Source organism: Gorilla gorilla, chromosome 5 (assembly GCF_029281585.2).
Source record: "Gorilla gorilla gorilla isolate KB3781 chromosome 5, NHGRI_mGorGor1-v2.1_pri, whole genome shotgun sequence".
Taxonomy (NCBI): Eukaryota; Metazoa; Chordata; class Mammalia; order Primates; family Hominidae; genus Gorilla; species Gorilla gorilla.
Window position 1 is genome coordinate 68527051 of NC_073229.2, and position 23693 is coordinate 68550743.

The window sequence follows — 23693 nt, forward strand, 5'->3', positions numbered from 1 at the left end:
GGTTCCACTGATAGAGGGATATACTCTATTTTTCTATTTTTCATAGGTTTTTCTGTATATATTTAATTCTTTCTAACAAGTCTCTTTTGCTCTAGTTCTTCCCTATATTCTAGGAGGGGATGCTTCACAAGACTATTGTCATAATTAACATACTGTTAACATAATCTGAAAGCTTTCTCATTTAACAAATGTCTACTGAGTACCTATTGTGAATCAGATGCTGTGCTAAGTGCAGGATATTGAATGGGGAATGAAACTTTCACTTTGAAACACAAAGTGTTGGTGTTTGACAAAAGCAACATCAAACTAGTAAAACTACTATATTATAAGGCACCTCTCCAGGCCATAGATTGTATGATGTATAGAGTTGTAGAATGCATTCCTTTCTGAAGAGTCTGGGAAATCTGTAAGTCAGGGCATCAGATATACTTACTTTGTGCTTCAGCTCCAGGGTTTGCTAAAGCTTGGTAGTATAAGAATTTACTTAATTCTTAAATTTGCTTTCTAATAGATAGTTCTTGGAATAATCCCATAGAATTGAATGTGCTATTTCCCTATATGTGAAAATATAATTCAAATCATAAATATATGACTGGAGTTTAACACATACAAATGGTTATTTTCATTTAATAACATTGGGTTTTGTAACACTAAGTTAAACTCAATTGTTTTTAAGGCAATATTGTTAGAGTGACAGTTGATGAGAATTATCTATTGAATAACAATGTACAAGTACTGCTTAGTAAAAATTAGTGTTAAATATTAATTTTTTAGTTGTGTAATTTTTAAAAAAAACTGTAATTTTAAAGAAAGAATTTTGTTTGTTTGTTTGTTTGTTTGTTTGTTTTGAGATGTAGTCTCATTTTGTCACCCAGGCTGGAGTGTAGTGGCACAGTCTCAGCTCACTGCAACTTCCGCCTCCCGAGCTCAAGCAATTCTCTGCCTCAGCCTTCTGAGTAGCTGGGATTGCAGGTGCCCGCCACCACACCCAGCTAAATATTTTTTTTTTTGTATTTTTAATAGAGATGGGGTTTCACCATCTTGGCCAGGCTGGTCTTAAACTCCTGACCTCGTGATCCACTGGGCTTGGCCTCCCAAAGTGCGGGGATTACAGGCGTGAGCCACCACACCCGGCCTAAAGAAAGAAAAATTCTTAATGGCCGTATAACTGATTGAAAGTCAGGTATATTTATTTTTATTGTTAAAATGCATTTAAACCTGCTTCTTATAAAACTCAGGATCTTGGCACTATGTGCAGTTTTTCCTTAAAAAACATTTTGCCATTAACTTTCTATTTCAGAGCAACATCAGTGAATGTCACTTAAATTTTTCCTAATATTTCTTCCTAATTTTTTAGTTTTTGCTTTGGAGTGTGGAAAAATGAATTCTCTAAAATCAACGAGCAAATTTATCTTTTACGTTCTTGCTATGTTCTGAAATTTATTTGTGCCTGCTTTTTAAGAGATATGTTTAATATAAGTATTAAATATCTGGTTCTGTTACTATTGAAAAGATGAATATCCTTCATGGTTTTCACTTTTTTAGTAGGTGGGGTTACTACGTGGCACATACAGCCTAAAGCCTTGCTCTTGGAATACTTTTCTCCAAGCACCAACCTGATCCACCTACACACCCATGTACCCTACTTCTTTTTTTAAACTTTTATTTTAAGTTCAGGGGTACAAATGCAGGTTTGTTACATAGATAAATTTCTGTTGTGGGTGGTGGTTGTGCCAGTTATTTCATCACCCAGGTATTAAGGCTAGTACCCATTGGTTATTTTTCCTGATCTCTCTCCTCCCACTCTCCACCCTCCAGAAGACCCCTGTATGTGTTGCTCCTTTCTATGTGTCCATGTGTTCTCATCATTTAGCCTCCACTTATAAGTGAGGACATGTGGTATTTGATTTTCTGTTCCTGTGTTAGTTTGCTAAGGATGCTGGCCTAAGACCTAAAGACAGAAATACCATTCTATCCTACTTCTAAAATATGTAATTATTGAAATGATATGGAATAAAATGAAGGTATTTCAACTTTAGTGTGTTGCTTCAGTTGTATTAAATTAAAAAAAAAAAAGGTGCATGGCCAAGTGCTGCAATACATTGAAATAAAGGGATAGCTTAAAGTAGCTCTGAAAAAAAAAAAAAAAAAGAACAAGAACAAGGGTGTTCTACTTCTCTCCCAGGAGTGAGGTGACGGCAGCCATATTTGCTGTTTGGAAATCGAAGGGAAAACATCCTCGGGCTTTCCTGGATTGCTCTTTCCACCACAGGTTATTGCACTTCAGTTCATTGTTCATATAGACATTTTGTGCCACCACAGAGGCAGAGGAGCTCATGGATTTTTATTTTCCCAAATCAGTCAAACTCCTTACAGTCATGTTAATATGCTTTTCTGCCTGTAAAATGTCTAGTTTTCTTAAACCTGTTGACTAAGACATCTGTTGTAAAGGACTTAACTATAGATTTGTCATTGTTTCTGAATACTGTGTATTTTAATTAATGGATGCATTTATTCATTCATTTTTGGGCCCTCACACACAAAGCTTCTGTGGCATGATATACATATTTTAACTACATATCAGAGTGTCTTCACTTGCCACTTCTTTTGATGTAGCATTGCTATACATCCTGTAACAATGTTATATCACAAGCAGGAGAAAGCAGTAAACAGAACTCAGGGAAGGAAGGATCTGGCTGTCAGTGTAAATGTAAATAGCAGCTGTCCCACTCAAACTGTTTTTAAAACTGCCACACGGTGAGAGCTTTGCATAAAATGGGACAGATCTGCAGGAATCAGGTTTTAGCACAAAATCCAAGAGGCGTGCTGCCATCCTCCTGTTTGCCCTGTTTTACCTCTCCCAGTATTGTGCAAACATAAAGAAAAAGGACTGGATGGATGGATGGATGGGTGGATGGATACATAGACAGACACACATAGATAGATAGATAGATAGATAGATAGATAGATAGATAGATAGATAGATAGATAGATTAGATAGATAGACTCTGTTAAAATGTTATTTAAATATCTGTTTCAGTGTGAGCAATAACAATGTGCAGCTATATTAATACATGTAACTTGACTTGCTGTACAAAGATGGTGCCACTGATGGTATTATCCTGTTAGTTACAAGATACTTTTGAATCCTAAGGTCCACATGAGTTTATCCTCTGGTCAGGTGCTGTAGCATTATTTGATGGGTCAAGGTTTAAAACATTTTTACTTCCAAATTTGAAACTTCTCAAATAATCTCCCTTCTATCATTTTTCAAGCAATAGTGAGTGTCCTGTATGGCATAACAATGACTTTAAAACACACACACACACACACACACACACACACAAACATCTTTGTGCCATTTCTTCTGCCAAATATTCACATATTTTCTTACCTTAAACTGTGACCCCCCATTAAACTATCACTATTCAGATTAATATAGAGATCCCTTCCATTTAGTTCCATCGTCTCTCTATTTAAAATAGAAGAAAAAACAATGATGTTTTCCACCACACAGATATTAAAATTGCAACTAAAGACGTGCCATTGCTCATGTGAAATATGTGTGGAGAGGGGCACGATCGGAGTTTACAAAACATTAACCGCACTAATATGTTTGCTTATTGCAATACCTTTTATATTAAACTAGACTTTTTTGCTAAGGCCTAGAACAGGAGGTCTCACCTTGTGGGAATGAAAAAAATTGTATATTTTGTTTTGTTTTGTTTGGAGACAGAGTCTTACTCTGTCACCCAGGCTGGAGTGCAGTAGTGTAATTACGGCTCACTACAGTCTCAACTTCATGGTGTCAAGCAATCCTCCGGCCTCAGACTCCTGAGTGGCTAGGGACTGCAGGCATGCACCACCACATCTGACTAATTTTTAAATTTTTGTAGAGATGATGGGGTCTTTCTATGTTGCCCAGGCTGGTCTTGAACTCCTGGGCTCAAGGGGTTCTCCTGCTTCTGCCTCCCAAAGTGCTAGCATCTTTACTAAGGATATTTTCATTGATATTAACTGTTCTTTTTTGTATATTTTGTATATCTATAAACTTTCCCTCCCTTTTCTTCATATTATCAGCTATTTCATTTTTTCCTGGTACTTGTAATATAACATCTTGTATTATATACTGTCACCATAATAACAACAAACATGAAAAGATTATAGGTAATATTCATATAGGTGCAATAAAAATTACAAAGTGCTACTAAGATACTTATTGTTGTTGCTACTATTATTGTTATGACTATCATTTTCCTGGAGACAGGCAATCTTTGGTACTCTTTTATAGTCCCCATTACTTCTACCTAGCACTGTGCCTTGAATAAAGTAGGTGAGTAGATGCTTAGTATTAACAGATATACAGTAAAAACTTGATTTTATTTTTAACTTTTAGGTTCAGGGGTGCATGTGCAGGTTTGTAATATAGGTAAACTGTGTCATGGGGGTTTGGTGTACAGATTATTTCATCACCCAGGTAATAAGCATACTACACAATAGGTATTTTTTCTGATTCTCTCCCCCCTTCTACTTTTTACCCTCAAGTAAGTCCCAGTGTCTGTTGTTCCTCTCTTTGTGTCCATGTGTTCTCATTGTTAAGCTCCCACTTATAAGTAAGAACATGCAGTATTCGGTTTTCTGTTTCTGTGGTAGTTTACTTAGGATAATGGCCTCCAGCTACTTTTGCAAAGGACATGATCTCATTCTGTTTCTGGCTGCATAGTGTTCCATGGTATATATGTACTACATTTGTTTAGAAAACTTGATTTTTTAAATAAAAGTTTAGTGGACAGGTAAGATTTGCCTTGACTGAGCTTTAAAAATACCATTGTTTTCTAGACTGATTTTCATCACTTAATTTTACTTTGCTGGGAAGCCATTCATACCCCATTTCTTAAAAATTTACTTGGGTTTAGGATTTTGTGAAAGAACAAAGTTATTCATGATTTTCCAAAGTTCTCCGACTTCCTCGAAAAGTTATATGGACCCTTCGCAGGTATTTTAATAGGTCTCATGGAAAAAACATCTGAATAGTTTAGACACACTAAGAATAGGTTGTAGGCTCAGCAGCCACAAAATGACTTGTCTATGGGGCCATTTCGCTTGGGAATCATGTGTAAAACCTGGGAAGTCAGTCTGGTCTAATGGCCAGAGCCATGAGGGGAGTCAACACTTCTGGATTGTGTTTCTGTTTTTTTCCCCTCAATTTTCCACCTATCCCTGCCTGCTAAGTCACTTCTCTGTTCCTCAATTTCCCCTCATTCTTCCTCATTACCTCCCCTCCTCCCCCCAAAAATGTCTTTTTTCTTGAATAGTTTAAGTAGGAAAAATGATTTGTCTGACCACAGCCAGGAGTGAGGCTTGAGCAAAATGCAAGACACTACTGTTATTAAGGTTGGATGCTGGTGAGAAACTCACTTGTGTTATCTGCCAACAGGGGAGGCTTTGCACTTGGCTCGGGATTTTGGCTACACTTGTGAAACAGAGTTTCCAGCCAAAGCAGTAGGAGAACATCTTGCCAGACAACATATGGAACAGAAAGAACAGACAGCAAGAAAAAAGATGATCCTGGCGACCAAGTAAGCAGAATGGGGAAACCTCTGTGTGCTTTCATCTTCAGTATTTTTTTTTTCATTTTCTTTGAAATGAGGAAAACAGTCTAGAAGGCACCCGTTCTCTAAAACAAGGAAGGTCTCACACACAAGCAGCTAGATATATTAAACAAGGATTTTCTACCCTTTGGTGCCCAGGCAAGGTTTACAAACTGCCCTTGATTAGTGATAAGGCTGTCACTGAAACTGATGAAAGTTCTTGGAAAACTTCTCCAGAATATGCAGAAATCCCTTGGAGAAAAACATGTTTAGGAAATGTAGATCCCAGGCAAATATGTCTTTGGTTGCTACGTAATTTGGTCTAAGGCACTCATTTTGCCTTAATAAATGAGGGTAAAGATCTCAAAACACCATAAATGTTTGGGGAATGTGACAGAAGATGAGGTCACAGGTTGGTGAGAGGTACCAGGGAGACCTCTGGGACCAAGGATCACCATGAGTGTCTCCATCCTCTCTTGTGTATGAGTAAGTAAATCATCCTTGTACTGCCTCATAGTGTTATTGTCTTTTTTTTTTTTTTTAAGGTATAATGTATTTCAAAGCTTCTGGAAATTGTAAAAAGCCCAATTAAAATGCAAATTAAAATAATGAGGAAAACGATGTAGACAAATTTGACAATACAATAGGAAAGGGGGAAGCTTGCATAAGATGACTTTTAAATTCCTTGACACTTGAAAGTTCGTCGATAATTAGTGGGAATACTACCATTTATTGTGTAAAAATCCAGCAGAACCGCAGATAGCACTGCAGGTTACGTTCAAAAGTTTTAGAGGAAAATCCTTCTGGTAGTAACCAATTCTTGTTATCCTCTCATTATTGAAATAAGTTATTGATACATATAGGCCGTTAAGAATCTTAAACAATTTTTAATTCTATATTAAGATTTTAGAACTGATAGTTTCAGCTGGTTAAACTGTCATTTATGAACTAATTTTTTATTCAGGGAAAAGTATTTTGTTTGTTTGTTTGTTTGTTTGAGACAGAGTCTCACTCTGTCACCCAGACTGGAGTACAGTGGTGCGATCATGGCTCACTATAGACTCACCCTCCCCAGGTTCATGTGATCCTCCCACCTCAGCCTCCCGAGTAGCTGAGACTACAGGCATGAGCCAGCACACCCACCTGGTTTTTGTATTTTTTATAAAGATGCATTTTTGCCATGTTGCCCAGGCTGGTCTCAAACTCCTGGGTTCAAGCAATCTGCACTCCTTGGCCTCCCAAAGGGCTAGGATTACAGGCGTCAGCCACTATGCCCAGCCTTAGGGAAAACTTTTTAAGAGAAAATCTAGGGCAGAGAGTATTAAAAACATCACTTCTTAGAAACTGATAAAAAGTAATTATTTAATGCCTTTACAACATACTGGCTGAGATTTAAATTGGCTCAAAATGCATAAAACCAAAACTAAATATTCTCTTTTCTACCAGCTTCTTATGTAACATTAGGACTTTTTACAAATTTAAGGAGTATATGGGATACTTACCATCTCACAGGTTTGTCCAAGACACTTGAGTCCCTTAATTGAAGTTTACACACTTGCTGTGGCTGGCACTATTTGGGCTTAGGATTATATTTATCTATTGCTGTTCTGAAAGTACTAGATTATCTCATCTTGTCCCAAAGAGAGGAAAAGCAAAAGTTGGTGGCAGAAGGAATAGAGAAAAAGCAAAACAAGATTAAGGGGAAGGGAATAGCAGAAAGAGAGTATGAAGATCAAGAGATAGAGAAAGAAACGTATAAGGCAGGTATAAAAGTTGGACTTAAAATCTGGGAATAAATTTTGTGAAGTGGAAGCCCCTGAAAACTTGCTAGTAGAAAAGACCTAAATCTGAACCTTTTGCATAGTTTGTCTTCTGGGAGTCTTTATCTTTACCGTGTACTCATTTCCTTTTCCAAATAACTTATTGACTAAATTTTTTTTTCCAAATAATTTCAGTCATGTTTCAGTTTCTCCAAAAGGAGCTGAAAGCACATATAGTTAGTTTGAATCCTTTGCATTACCATAGGAGAAAGATAAAGACTTGTTACAGATCAAGAGAATTATACAGTACTAGAATTTAGGTAATATCTCCCAGGTGTTTCCATAGCATATCATCCTAGCTGGCAGGATCATGCAGGTTTACCAATGCACATATCCATGTGAATTTTACTGTGGTCCCAAAATACAAATTTCCAAGAGAAAACACCTTCATTTTTTCTACATCAAAATGACTTGGTTGTGGTTTTATCATGCATATTCAAAGACCTTCACTCCTTAATCCAGAGAAACACTTCTTCTTGTCCTCCTTCCCCCAGAAATGGTTTTGGAAGTATTGACCACTACCATCATCAATGCAATAAATACAATTCCTATTTTCTTGGAGATTCCCATCATTCGGTTGAAGTGTGCAGCAGTCTCTAAGCACATTCAAATTGGCACTGAGATTTTGTTTTAATAGAAGTAAATGCTAGAAGAATTTGAGGGAGAAATGCTAGAAGAAATGCATCCATGTTTGTCAAAATTATACTGAGACATCTATTTTCAGGTAGCGTATTTGACCAGGTAGTAGTATTTTCCTTTTACCTGGGATCTAAGTAACATACATTATTTTAGGTGATATTTTGAACTTTGATTTCATTAAACATTGTGAGAACATGTAATTTTATTTTATCTGTCTGCTCATAGCTGCACATTTGCAGACCATTAAATGTCAAGCAAGAATTGAATCCATTCATTTCAATTAACTTATCTTACAGAAGAGTAAATAGGAATAAACATCTGAAAATTATAATACAGCTTTATAATTTTTTATTTTTGTTACTTATATGCATCCTATCTTCTTATTGGACTATGTGAAATAAAAATCAGACACTCCAGTCATAGCAAACATACGTAATATAACCAGTAATCACTATAACTAGATAAACTAGGGAATGTGTGGAAATAATACCCTTTTTGTGCAACATATGAATGGACCCAACATGTGTTCTGAGAAGTTTCTAATTTTACACCAATGGTAAAGCATTAGGTATTTTCATCAGTTAAAATGGTAAAAGTTAATATTAAGTAGCCTATATGGATATTCATTACATCCTGGTCAGTTCACCTTTATTCATAAGACTTGGACAACATTATAAAAAATATATATGAAATCTAAAATTTATTGAATGAGAGATCCAATTGCTAATCTACATTGTCAGATTGGCCTACATATTTCTTTTTTACCTCCATGGATTACAGATTCAGTTGTCTTTAAGTATATTGCCAAGTATACAATTGTAGAAAGGGCCTATTAATTAAGTGTCATTAGTCTTCTAATGCCGCCTTATTTCCAGTGTTTCGTTGATTAAATATTTTGTGTAATTTAGACATTTATTTAGGTGAAAGAATAGAAACTGAAACATTTTTTGAATTCTAAAAATGAGTCAGACAAAACGTGTTTATTTGGTTAATAGAAAACATATTTAAACCTTTTGATTGAATTTAGAACTAAATATGTCTAATATTTGATCTGCATTAAGGTAAAGCAGAATAGTTAACAACTTTTAGTGTTACCATACTGTTAATCATCTAAAGGTGAAACATAGAATTTGGATTTCAGACATCAGCTAAAAACTTACGTCCTTAAGGACAATGATGTAAGTGATAAAGTTAGAATGTATGATTCACTGAAGATCATCTTGTGTTACATAATTCATAATATGACATTTTGCCTTGAGATGTAAGATTGTTTCTTTTTGTAGATTTATAAATAAAAAATTAAATAAGAAGGAAAGTAGTCATAAAATCATAATTCTGTAAGTGCCATAATGAGATGATGATGATAATTGCCTACAGGGAATCTACAGGATTGTCATCTGTTTTCAAGTCTAAGCTTGAAAGTGAGTGAGTTAAGCTGTAGAATTAAATATAAAAGGGGGAGATATAATATAATACAATATTACTCCTGGTAGAGCCTCCTGTGTGAATTATTTAGCATGAGTTAAATTTTTCCACCTCTTTAGCTTTCTCTAATTTCTTCATCAATTTTATTATAACTTGCTGTGTTATTCATATAGGAACAAAGTTGATTTGTCAACTTAAAAGTTTATTCCATTATCCAATTAATTCTGATATTATGCCACAATAACTAATGTTTCAATCTTTATTCTAATGTTTTAAAATTTATTTTAATCTGATAGAAAAACTAAAAGACTGCTAAAAACAAAAGTCTAAAAACAACACCAATCTTTCTTTGTAAGAATGGATCGTAATGATGACCTACCATACAGTAATTTGGAAATGATAGCATGAGGCTAAATTTAAAATTTTAGTTAGAAATTTCCATAAACAAAGACAACAAATCTATATTAAATAACACAAAGCACAAAAGATTATGATATACTCCTCAAAATGGCACCAAACACTTAGATTAAGTTGCATTCATTGATTAAAATATGGGCAATACACCTGAAAACAGGTATATTTCATAAAGCAACTGAGTCTCACAACAGAAAATGTGAGGAGTTCAGAAGAAACTGTCTCAATGAAAGTAGAAACACACAGTTGTTAAAAGCATGTATTCAGATGCTGTATCTCAGAGATCCAACTGGCCCTTTAGGAAGGGGATGTGAAGTATCTTATTTCACTGAAGCAGATAAGGACTTTGTTTTTCCTATCTCTGACTCCTTTTTACTTTCACCTGTGTTCTGCAAACATGAATAAGGCAATTTCTGTGAAATGACACAATATTTGAACACTGGCATTAAACCAGACCCTCATTGTTCATTTAAAATATCATAAGTGATCTTTGATGGAATTCAATAAATTTTAGATACCTGATTAAGAAGTCCCCACTGATTTTTAACTCAGTGATCAATTATTTGCACTTCAAGATATTTTGTCACTTTTTGGTAGTCATTTGTTGATGACACAAATGCCTTGCAGCAGAATAATGGCCGGGTTCATATTCACTTGAAATAATTTGACCCTTCTATACCTGTCTTTGTTTACATTGATAATCAAAGTCAGGGCTACATTATTACATTTTTGTGACTGCCCATTGTAAAAACAGACAAAAAACCTAATTACTGTCATATTATCCCTTGATTTACGGAGTCACCTCACTTTAGATGATGGATGTTTTTAAGCAATTCTTTGGCAATCCTTTACTTTTCAGAGACTGGACTAATTTAGTGTTTTGTTGTTAAAATACAAAAACAAAAACAATATCTCTTTGTATAGTGTATTCTGCTCCTTTAGAATTACATCATTTGGAGTGTACATCACAAAGTCTTTATTGTTACATTGTAACACTGTAATTAAACTGAAACCAATGACCAAAAACCATAACCATTTAAAGCAAAGAAATGCAGCAGAAAAGTTACCTTGAGGGTAATTTTGCAAGAAATTGGCTTACATGGAACATAATATAACCATTTTTTGTGAGGCTAGTGAACTAAATTACTGGTGATTATCTGCTTCAAATATTATCATATAAAGTTAGCTCATAAGAATATGAATTCTAATGCAATATTGGGAAAAAAGGATTTTCCAAAGTCTGTTTGAATAATGGCTCTGAAGTAAGACTGTAACTTTAATTAAATTTGTTTACAGATATTATGTCTTAAAAATCACATTTCAATTAAAAAGATCATAGTGACCATTTCATATGGGGTTCCCCTTATCCTGAGGTTAATTTATGAATAGTCGTCTTAAAAATAAACATTGGTCTTATCAGTGCTCATGGATTGTTATTTGTTTGAAATGTTGTATGATTATCCTATAGCCGTTGAGAGCAAAGTCACCATTGTGAACCTCAACTGCATGCTATGAATGGAACTTTTGAGGTTGCTTTATGAAATGTTATCTAGACTTCTTTTAAAAGAGAGAACAAGCCTTTGGTTAAATATCATGGGATGAAATTAAAGCCCAATTTCAAAATTTCAATTTTAAATTTAATTCTTTTATTTTAGACAAATCTGTAAAGAATTCCAAGACCTCTTGAGCCAAGATAGATCACCACTGGGATCCTCCAGACCCACTCCAATTCTAGACCTTGACATCCAGAGACATTTAACACATTTCAGGTAAGACTGGTTTTCCAGTTTGCTCAAATTCTTTACTAACCCAGACGCTTGTATTCCTATCACAGTTCTATTTAGAGATACCACTTATATGTTTATATGGTGACTGTCCTAGTCCTTTCAGATGGGCTATAACAAAATACCTTAGACTGGGTAATTTATAAACAACAGAAATATATTTTTTACAGTTCTGAGGGCTGGGAAGTCTGAGATTAAGGTGCCGGCAGAGTTAATTAGACAAAAGCTTGCTCTTTGCTTCAGAGATGGCACCGTCTCCGTTTTCTCCCACATGATGAAAGGGCCAAACAAGATCCCCTGGGCTCTTTTATAAGGGCACTAATCCTATTCATGAGGGTTCTGCCCTCATAAGCTAATCACCTCCTAAAGACTCTATTTAATACTATTGCATTGGAGATTAGGTTTCAATATATGAATTTGGAGTGGGGTGGAGGGGACACACATATTCAGCCATAGCAGTGATTGACTGAGTTTTTTGAAATTCCAAGCTTGTAAAATCAAATTGAGAGAATAACAATGCATGAAGCATTTTAGATTGGAAAATTTTATATCTTTATGCATTGTTAGGAAATCATTACTTTACAAAAATGATGAACAATATTATTTCAAATAATACTTAGCACTTTTGGATGAGGGTTCTGAAATCTTTTAAATTGTTTTTTATCTTGGTGACACAATTGTTTAATGGAAAGATGCCATGACAGAAATTAACAGGATATCACTGACTGGTTTTCCAGAAGTATGTTAAAAATTTTGATGCAATTAGAAACTGCAAATGGTTCTTAAGTTAGACTACACAAGAGCATGAAATGTATTATTGGAGTCATATGTAACTAACCTGCACATTGTGCACATGTACCCTAAAACTTAAAGTATAATAATAATAAAATAAAAAAGAAATGTATTATTAGAAGCACATTTTAAATTTCATTTTCTGATGTGTTTTTGGAATGAAGAAAATATTTATCTGGTTAGTTTATGCCCCATATGGAATGTGAGAAAGAACATGTAATTATTCAGGTGCCTTACATTTTTAAAACTCTAGAATTTTAATGCCTACATGATAGGCATATTGTATCCTTTCTAAGTTATTGTCATTTAGTTAAACAATGATAAGGAAAGACTAATACACATTAAATATTAAAATGCTTTCAATACCTGTCAAAAATTGTAAAGCTGTTGAGGAGGGCACTTCATTATATAAAATAACAAGTGTTTAAATAAGTTGAAATTTAGGCTGCAACATCAGAGACAGTTAAATAGAATATTCTATTTTACAATATGTCACAAGTTTCCTCAAGATGTAATAGACACACATCTCTGAAGACTCAACTTAGGATTTATCTTCCAAAAATGCACAAAATGTAGGATATATTTCACAGGACTTCTCTCCTATCACTCAACTGAGCTAGTGATAGGAAGTGTAATAAAACTGGGGGAAAATAAAAAGCCCAGATGCTATGAGCAAAAGGTTTTGGAGTCAAAACCTTTTCAAATCCTTGTATCTGTGAGCCGTTATATATGTAAGCTGGGTTGTTCGGGGTAACTTACCCACTCATTCCAAACCTTTATTTCCTCAGCTTCAAATGGGATAAGAGCCCCTCCATTATATGGTCATAGGTGAGCTAAAATGAGATAAAGAATGTAAAGGAAGCATTTAGTAAATGACGTATCATTTACCTTCACCACCGATCCAAGTTTAAATTTGTCTCCAGCATTATATCTACACAAATATTTTTCACATTTTTGTTTGTGCGCATAATAAAAGGATTTATAATTTTTACAAAAGATCAACTCAGAACTTAATTTTCATTGTGGTTTGATTCTGGATTTAAATTAGTGTGTTAAATGACAATTTTACTCTGAGAAGGAGCATACTGTTAAAGTACAGAGAAATGAGACTCTGTCATGTATGCTAGATTATTTCCAATTACAGATGCTGAGGCCTTCATCAGATAGTAAGCCATCCTTTTTATGCTCAAAACAAAACAGAGCACCAGTCAAACATCAGCTACGGTGTGAAATAAATAGGCAAAACATTTGTTTCCTTAGCATAGGCACAACTTGCTGATTTGTCAATACATTAGTCAGTTGCCAACTTAGTGCCACAGAACTCTTTAGAGAAAACTCACTTCAAAACGTGAGCTGAGCATTTTCTTTGTGGGCTTTATATGCTCTTATTTACCTCCCCATACAGAATATGGGAACAAGCTGGTGTTACTCAGAGTGCAGCTAAATATATGGTAAATGGCTACCCTCACCCCTAGTGAAAAAGAAAGTGAGATTATATTGGAGGTATAAAACTCACAAGATTATATATGGCTTCAGTTTCTTAATCACAATTTCATGCATAACCATATCTTAAAACTTTCTAACACTACATATTTACTTACAATAGTATCATCTATAAAATGTTGATATTATTTATATATTGAATATTTTGAATATTAGAAAGTTATGATTTCCCATTTATTATGCTTTTTAAATGTTTGCCAGAATCGTTATTTTTCTTTAATTGTAGTCAAAATTATTTATTTAGATAAAATCTTCTAATTTCATACCAAAAGTAGTAGGATGATACAAATCACATAACCAAAGATTTCTTTATAGCAAATTTCCTACTATATCTTTTTCTTAAACTGTGATTAAAAATACGTAACATAAGATTTACCATCTTAACCATTTCTAACCAATTCTGTAGTGTCAAGCATATTCTCATTGTTGTATAACCAATCTCCACAACTTTTTTTATTTTGTAAAACTGCCTCTGTACCCATTAAACAACTCCCCATCTTCTCCTCTCCCCAGCCTCTGTCAACTACCTTTCTGTTTTGTGTTTCTGTGAATTTAACTACCCTAGACATCTCATATAAGAAGAATCATACAGTATTTGCCTTTTTGTAACTGGCTTATTTCACTTAGTGTAATGTCTTCCATGTTCATCCATGTCATAGCATGTGTCAAAATGTTCTTCCTTTTAAGGATGCACAATATTTCTCTGTGTGTGTATGTGTGTGTGTGTAAGTGTGTATGTGCCTATATATGCCACATTTTATCGATTCATTCATTGATGGCAATTGGGTTGCATCCACTTATTGACTATCATGACTAGTGCTGCTATGAACATGGGTGTGAAAATATCTCTTCAAAATCCTGCTTTCAGTTCTTTTGGATACACACCCAGAAGTGAAATTGCTGGATGATATGGAAATTTTATTTGTCATTTTTTGAGGGCCTATTCTACCATTTTCCATAGCAGCTATACCACTTTACATTTTCACAATAATGTACAGGGTGTCTATTTCTCCATATCTTCACCAAATAGTAGCCATCCTAATGGGTATGAGGTGATATTTCATTGTTGATTTGCACTTCTCTAATGATTAGTGATGTTGAACATCTTTTCATATGCTTCTTAGCCATTTCTACATCATCTTTGAAAAAATGTTTAAGTTCTTTGCCCACTTTTTGACCAGGTTATTTTTTTTTATTAAGCTGGAGGTTTTTATATAGTCTAGATAGTAACCTCTCCTTAGATGTATAATTTGCAAATTTTTTTCCATTCTGTACATTTCTTTATTAGTCTGTTGATTGTGTCTTTGGTACATAGTTTTAAATTTTGATGTCGTTTAATTTGTTTATTTTTTACCTTTGTTGCCTGTGCTTTTGGTGTCAAATCCAGGAAATCTTTGCTAAATACAATGCAGTAAAGCTTTCCTGTATTTTTTCTTCTAACAGTTTTACAGCCGTATGTCTTGTTTCGGTCTCTGATTCATTTTGAGTTAATTTTTGTTTATGTTGCAAGGTGAGGGTCCAAGTTCATTCCACTGCATGTCTTAAATTTTATCATTTTAAACAAAAGGTACATGATTGGCATTTCCAATTGAAACCCGAAGTGAAGTTTCCTGATGTAGACTGAATTTAAATGTGTGTAATTTCTTTACTGCACATTTATTTAAAAAGGCATCAACAGAATATGTTAACAATAGGATAGCAAAAGTCAGCTTGTTGCTTAGCCTTGAAATATACTCTGCTCTTTACAAGTATATCTCTTAAACCTGGCTTTATATCAGAATCGCTCTTGAAACTGTAAAAAAAAAAAAAACTCAAGGATTGGAGGACATATTTAATATTTAAAGATTTGATTCAGTAGTTCTAGGGCTGGACTCAGGTATCTATGTTATTTTTAAAACTCTCAAGTTGATTCTGATAGGTAGGTTTAAGAACCACAGTTCTAGGATATTCCGTAACTATAAGCTTTTTTTCCCTATTTGGGAGAAGAAAAACTCCAATTCCTTTTTAAAGTGTTACTGAGAATTCTATCAAGTTTTGTATTGTATACTAACATATTAAAAACATTCTACTGGGAGCCCGAGGTGAAAGGATCACTTGAGGCCAAGACTTCAAGACCAGGCTGTGCAACATAAAGAGACTCCATCTCTACCAAAAGTTTTAAAATTAAAAATAAAAATATTCTACATTGATGATTCTACTAATCTGGGTAAACATGTGTTAGCATACAGCGTGTCTTTTTTATTTTTATTTTATTTTATTTTTTGTGAGAGAGGGTCTCAATCTGTTACCCAGGTTGGAGTGCAGTGGCTCAATCATGTCTCATGTACCCTAGACTTCCTGGACTCAGGTGATTCTTGAGACTACAGGTATGTGCCACCATGCTTGGCTATGTTTTTGTATTTTTTATAGAGATAGGGTTTCACCATGTTGCCCAGGCTTGTTTCAACTTTGTAGGCTCAAGCAATCTGCCCACCTTGGCCTCCTAAAGTGCTGGATTACAGGCGTGTGAGCAACCGTACCAGGCCAAGTGTGTCCCTTTTAAAATTTTCCGCTGACAGTTACAATGTAATTTCGATAGAACCATTAGCTCAAGAGAAAGATGAATTACCAAGGAGACATATCACATCTGACTTTGAAAGCAGACAATTGTCAGAGTGTGATTTTCCACCATTTTTACTGAATGCTGGCTGGGAAAGAAGTGAAGAGGGAGTGTAATTAGATAGGCATAAAGAATACTCTAATTAATACCATCAACTTGTGTTACTATTTTATTTAGTTAAACCTCCTTCCCAATGCAGACCACTTAAAAATATACCTTATAGGTTGGCCGATTTGGTGCCTTGAGAACTGTGGCTTACTTTCAGCAGATTTAATATGTCCAGACAAAGCACAAATAACTACTTCTAGTTTTCCATGGCAGTTGACATATCAGTGTGTTCTGGGAAGCCGTATGCATAGCAGTGACCCTTCTCACAATTCACAGCCTGGAAAGCTTCTTGTTTCCATCAAAATGACAGAAGGCAGACTTATTCATTATTTATAATTTACTGAGTACCATCAACAGTGTGTATTGTTGTAGAGAACACAGCAGACACCACAACACAAACGAGAAGGGGGAAAAGATTTGATTGACATCTGCAGAAGGCCACATAGACTCACAGTTCCTGGGAATAGTGGTGGCAATTAGAACAAGGTGGCATGGGGTTTCACGGTCAGAGTAGCCTCAGCTCAGATGGAAACCCAGAGCCCTAACTTTTTTGAAATGTTAGGAATTCCCGTCTTTGAGATTTCAGGAAATCTTAGAATTTTCCCCTGTTTGTCTGTCATGTTCTCATAATCTCCTTGAATCTGAAGTCAAGCAAAAGCACATTTGACAGTGTAATAAGAAATTAGACTATCTTGAAGGCTCAGTCCAGGGAAGACACCCTGTCCAAAAGATGAGAAAACTTTTTTTCTTAGCATGTACCTTGGGAGGCTTAAGTTTTGTTGTTTGCATTATTTCTAGTAGAATTATTATTGTTTCTACTATGTTAATGGCAGGTAGTGAAAAGATGACTAGAGGATTATCCCATTCTTTAGAACTTCTAAAGTGGAGAATAATTATATATATAATTATTCTATATATACAGAATATGTATATCTATATATTCTCTATGTAGATATATATATCTACATAGAGAATATATGTAATTATTCTATATAGAGAGAATACATGTAATTATTCTATATATAGAATATATATAATTATTCTCTCTATATAGAATATATATAATTATTCTCTCTATATAGAATATATAGAATATATACAATTATTCTATATATATAGAATATATACAATTATTCTATATATATAGAATATATACAATTATTCTATATATATAGAATATATATAATTATATATAATATTCTATATATATAGAATATATATAATTATATATATAAATATATAAACTTATAATATACAAAAGTGATGCTACAATAGAAGATTAAGCATACTGGTAATTTTTCCTGGGGAAATAAGGAAATTTCATCTTTTTATCCATAGTACCTAGCGAATAGTATGTATGCAATAAATATATATAAATAAATGTAGATTATAATAATATCTCAATTGGGTCCTGTGTATATTCTCCACTGGTTCATTCTCAGGGCCATGATGTTTTAATTGGATGATGGACTAGGGAAGTAAAATGATCAATGTGCTTAATTCTCCTATTTAACTCATAAATTATCCTGACAGCCTACCTTCTTAGAAATATACCCTCTTACTACTGCCTTGGGAAATAAGGAATGTATAGACAGTCCCAGACATTTGTGTGCTTGCTGGTGATTAAATTTTCTTCATTGATTCTCAGTGTTGGAAGGCCCCTAACATTTCCTACTCTCCTTCAATATTTAGACCTTCTCTCCAATGTCTCTGTCAAGTTATCATCCATCTCAAGCTTGGAAACTCTCAATAATAGACTGCTCTCTATCTTTGACAATTCTATTAGAAATGCCTTCCTTCCATTTCCCAATGTCCCACTTCTTGTGGGCTTTACAGAGTTACTTTCATCCTGGTTCCCTCCCACTTTCTAAAGGCAGTTCTCATGTCTTCCCTAGTTTTCTCTTCAAGGGTTATTCATTCCCATTTCCTTCAGGGTTCCACATATGACATGCCTTACAGTCAACTCAACTGGTATTTTCTGATTGCTCTATTCTTGGCAACACGCTGAAGAGCAGATATTTGTCTCTACTTAAATGTGAGCATGTTTAGTTTTCTCCAAGAAGCCTAAAGTGTGCATAGTTTTTGTTTTTTGTTTTTATTTTGTTAAATTTTCTTGAGATGGAAAAGTGGCTGGGAAGGTCATCAACGGTGGGCAGTTTTCTTCACCAAGCATTCTTTAGTGTGAGAAAAGAAACAATGAAATTACAATTAAATCTGTAATCTCAAAAGCAAGGGTCAGCAGATATGAGTTAGGGGAGATCTTCCTTGCTAAAACTGGATTTTTACAAGGAAATGCAAAGATGGGCCTAGGAGAAGGTTCAGAAGCCTGCCTAAAGTTTACTCAAGCAATGAATCTTTGTCATGAGACACATACATTAAAGCATCCATGGCAGGGCTTTTGATGAATTTTTATGGATTTTTAGATTTAGCACATAGGAGACTAGTGGTTAAAACAATAGAAGCCAGAGGTAATTGTTTCTAATTAAAAGTTGCAAACATGACCCGGTAATAACTACATGTGTGAATAATTGGCTTTGGGGAACACATACATTGTGGAAGAGTTTGGTTAATTTTTATTTAAATATTGTCTACCTTTGTTGAGCTATGGACTGGAGAGAAATCCACAGAGAGACAATATGGCATGGTGGGAAGCACTTGGGATTAATTGTCAGGGGATCTAACTCAAGTCTCCACTTGGTTACCAGCTAGATGTGTGGATTTAGAATAGGCATTGCACCCGTGTGACCTCTGCATGTTCATGAGTCAATGCAGTTAAGCTGGGTGATCTCTAAGGTTCTTTTTAGACCAATAATATTTTACTCCATTCTGAATTTACTGATTCATTTTAATCATTACTTATGCTGAGTTTATATATCATCTCATATCTGCTTTTTATGTTTTCTCAACTTGTTCATCTTAAAACATCAACAGTTCGATAAAATTCATTTTAAAAAGCTTGGCATTTTCATTCCTCTATTCCAAACAGAAAATACATCTGATAGGGAGAAATGTAACAAGATGGTTAATGTACCCCTATAAAAATCTCCATTCTCATATGTAAAAATTATGGTGCAGGAATCAAATGTTATCACTTTCAAGAAGCTGACTTGGATGTAATTGATTGTAGTCTCTTCTAATGTATGTGCAATGATTTTTATTTTAGCCTGCTTTGCTAATGAGCTGAACTGAGGTAAAATGGAGTCACAAGGACCCATTCATTCCCCTTTGGGACCTCGAAGTAAGTGGCCGAGAAGAACAGAAGGAATGTGACTTTAGGGCAGTGGATGAGCACACATCTCCCAATCTGACAGAGATTCAGGGTAGTCATAAACATACTTCCCCAAATTAAGTTTCATAGAGCACTAGTCAGTCCTATGAGATGCTCTCTGAAAGTGTTTCATGGCCAAGCATTTTTTTGGTTAAAGAAACCCTAATTATTATACCTATCTTGAAGTATGACAATGCATATTGGCATACCTTGGGAAAACCAAGGAGGAATGCAGACATAATAGTTAGGCATTATTTCTTGGTCCTAAGGAGACATACTGATTTTTTTTCTCTGCATTTAAATGGAATGAGGGTTGTTTAAAAAATATTGATGCTTTGGATTCATCCCAAACCAATTAAATCAGGATCTTTGGGGTGGGACCCATACGTTACTATTTTTGAAATAAGCTTTGTGAGTGATTTTTTCTATGCATCTAGGGTTGAGAACCACCAACTGAAGAAACCACAGAACATTTGAGAGTGTTGTCAAGGTTTTGCTTAATGAGTAGATGTCAATGATTATTCACCACCAGAGAACTAGATACTTTAATTGTGTATCTTAATTAAATTCCATTTTAAAAGTACTTGGGACCATGAGATAAGATAATCTATGTAGAAAATTACATCATCAACTGGTTTCACCTTTCATCTGCTTTCTGAATCATTTAGGCTACAGAGAATAGATGCCATTGAGTTCTGGAGGATAAGACCCAGTTACATGCCCCATGGTAAGGGTCTCTCTCCATGGCCTACATTTAGAAGTTGTGCTGCTTTAGAGATAAAGTGTCTAATACTCAGAGCCATGAGAGGAAGTAAGGTTGGGCGGAGAAGACCTACAATTCTTTGCTGTTGTTTTTGAGGGTCTGTTCCCCAGACTCCCTCTCTACTGGCTGTTCTCATGAGTAGAAGGCATTTATCTAGTGGCCACCTAACACTGTAGTGAGATTATAGACTGCACTTGGACCTAAGCCTGTGGTAACTGAATAATCTTAGAGGGAAGGAAAAGGAGATTTGTCTTCCATTTAAATCTTACTGTTTGCATCCTTCCCAGAGGGCTAAAAGCAGAACTGAGTGACATCAGTATGCAATTCTAGAAATAAAAAGATTAGTGATAGTAAACACCCATTGAAATGATGCAACATAACAAAATAATAGGAATAATAACCCAAACACCATTTCAACCTTCACACACACCAAAAACAAAAGGTAGGGGAGAAAAAAGCTTGCTTGCTTTTTCAGGTAAAAAGTTGAAACTTTACAAAATGAAATTAGCTTTTAGTCAAATTACTTAAATGATGATGGCAGGCTATTTTCTCTTGATTTTCAGTCTTCTAGTTTGTAGCACAATAGTGTCTATTACCTCCAGCTTTTTGTACCCCAAAAGAAAGCTAGAAAAATTTATCTATGGTTGGCAGACACAACTGAGTGATCTAATCTTCAGTGACAAATACTAAAGAGACTTTCATTTCCTTTATAACACATATTGAATCAGTGTTTGCTTAGTAGGTAGAAAGGTGCTGGATACCAGGCGCAACTCTTGCCGAGATAGGAAGAATTCAGGAGAGGATTCCATAGAAGGTTGCTTCAGGCTATGTTTTAGAAAATTGCTTTACTCATCTAATTTAAATTAGTTTAGACAAATGGATTAAAGTAAAGATAAAGCATTTTTGAAGGACAATTAGAATAATATGGACACAGCTTTGTAGCATTTATCTAGCATACAATTAAGCTAGTGAAATGTAAACTATACTTACTTAGATTAGAGAAAGTAAAATAGCTCTTATTCCTCTAACATTCAGATTCCTATACTAGCTTACATTCTAAGTAAGAACTGAAGCTTTGGAGATTTTAAAGATAAATGTAGGTAAGGCCTTGACCATGAGCAAGAAATGCACTTAACCAGGGATTATAAGGTGCGAAGAGAAGTTTGTGAAATTCCTATTATATGGAATTTTCTGATAGGTCCTCATCATTAATGTCAAGCAATTTCTAAGTATAAACACTGTCCAAGTTAAAAATGGGTTGTTGCTACCACCTTATTAGTAAAACCACACAGGGAAAAAGAAGAAAGGATTAAAGTGTATTTTCTTTCCAACAGCAGTCTCTTTTCTTCCATCCTCTATTCTACCTCTTCTCTTTCATTTCTGAGCCTCAATTTCTATAGTTTTGACACCCACTGTTAAGAGAATACAGTTTGAATGGTTGCAATACATTTCCATGTAAAAAGTTATAGACTATATCAGTAAAACATTCAGGTCAAGGCCACTGGTCAAGAAGAAGATGCCATTTTACAAGTCCACAGCTGCACACACACTCTTTCTCTCTCTTTCACACATATACGCATACACATACACACAAACACGCTACACACACGAGTGCAAAATCTCCCTGGGAATGGCTACTCTGCCCAGTGGTATTCTTCAAATCATTGAAATGTAAACACTTAAGGAAGAAACCTGACACTTAAGAGGAAAACAGAAAAGTAGAGCTTCACCTCTGAATTCAGTAAACAGTTACCTCCTTCCTGAATTGAGCCAATTTGAGGAGATGGTTTATGTTGCAAGAAAGGTGCTTTAGGAATGTTAATTGGGAGGTCTAGCAAAATAGGAGCTTTTAAAACCATGAATAAAATTAGGAAGATGACTGTTATAAATATAAGTTACATTTTCCCTAACATCAGGTGCCATAAACTACACTAGTCTGAATTTTCTCAGCAGGTGATGGTATTGTTCACAGTCAGTTGTCAGAGCCTTTCTGCTCCTCAGTGTGAAATTAGTAATAGGAAAATGAAATCAATGAGCTGTAATCTGGTTAGAGACAGAGAGAGACAGAGAGAGAGAAAGAAAGAGAAAATGAATGAGAATATAGTCCAAGCTAGATGTAGTCTCTAAGTCCGCCTAGCTATGCTCCAAACCTCAAATTTTGACCTTTGCCTTTTTAGTTTAGACTTCACTGATTTCGTAAAGCTCTTTCCTATGAATAGCCCTTGAGTCAGATCTTCTTCTTAGTATATTGCAACACTAATTTGCTTTTTACCCAAGTAGACATGTTTTCCTTAATCTCCCCTAAATTTCCTATCATTGATTTTGGCCCAACAATTAAGCTGTCGATCACATCAAGGTTTTTCAGAACTTTGGTTCTGTTATACAATGCAGGAACTTTCCTCTTTATTTTAATATCAGCCATTAAGCTAAAAATCTATGATGCCTTCAATCACATTGTTAATTAATGTGTCCAGCAGAGTGGGATTAATGACAGCCTTGCAGCACTCCACAAGAGACATCTTTCAAGGTTGACAACTGCCCTTACATCCACGCTTTGGGTGTCATTGTACAACCAGCTGTGAATTTCCCTTACTTTGCTGTTATCTAGCTTACCTTCCTCCTCCCCTCCAACTTTTCTTACAGTATGTGGGGAGACTTTGTCAGATGCATTGCTGAAATCCTGCACTCAATTATATTGCTACTGCTCTAATAACTCATTTATAAAAGGAAATACACTTACTTTATTACATATCTTACTAAATCCATGCAGCATTTCAGTGATTACTTCTACTTTTTAAATACTAACACTTCAGCTTTTTAATAACCCATTGTGAACAAATTGTCATAAATCCATTCAATGGAATACTTACCAGCAATAAAAAGAAACAATATATTGATAAATACAACATAAATGAATCTGAAAATTATTATACTAAATGAAAGAAGCCAGTCATGAAAGTCTATAGACTTCATGATTCAGTTTATAT

The 23693-nt window shown here is 34.8% G+C and overlaps 1 protein-coding gene across 1 annotated transcript in view; it reads left to right on the forward strand.

Moving 5' to 3' along the window:
* Positions 1–23693, forward strand: part of TFAP2D (transcription factor AP-2 delta) — a 58760-nt gene that overhangs the window by 26126 nt on the left and 8941 nt on the right. The window contains exons 6-7 of the mRNA XM_004044179.5: positions 5438–5579; positions 11545–11658. Of these exons, the coding sequence (XP_004044227.1) occupies positions 5438–5579; positions 11545–11658 (256 nt within the window). The remainder of the gene's footprint in view (positions 1–5437; positions 5580–11544; positions 11659–23693) is intronic.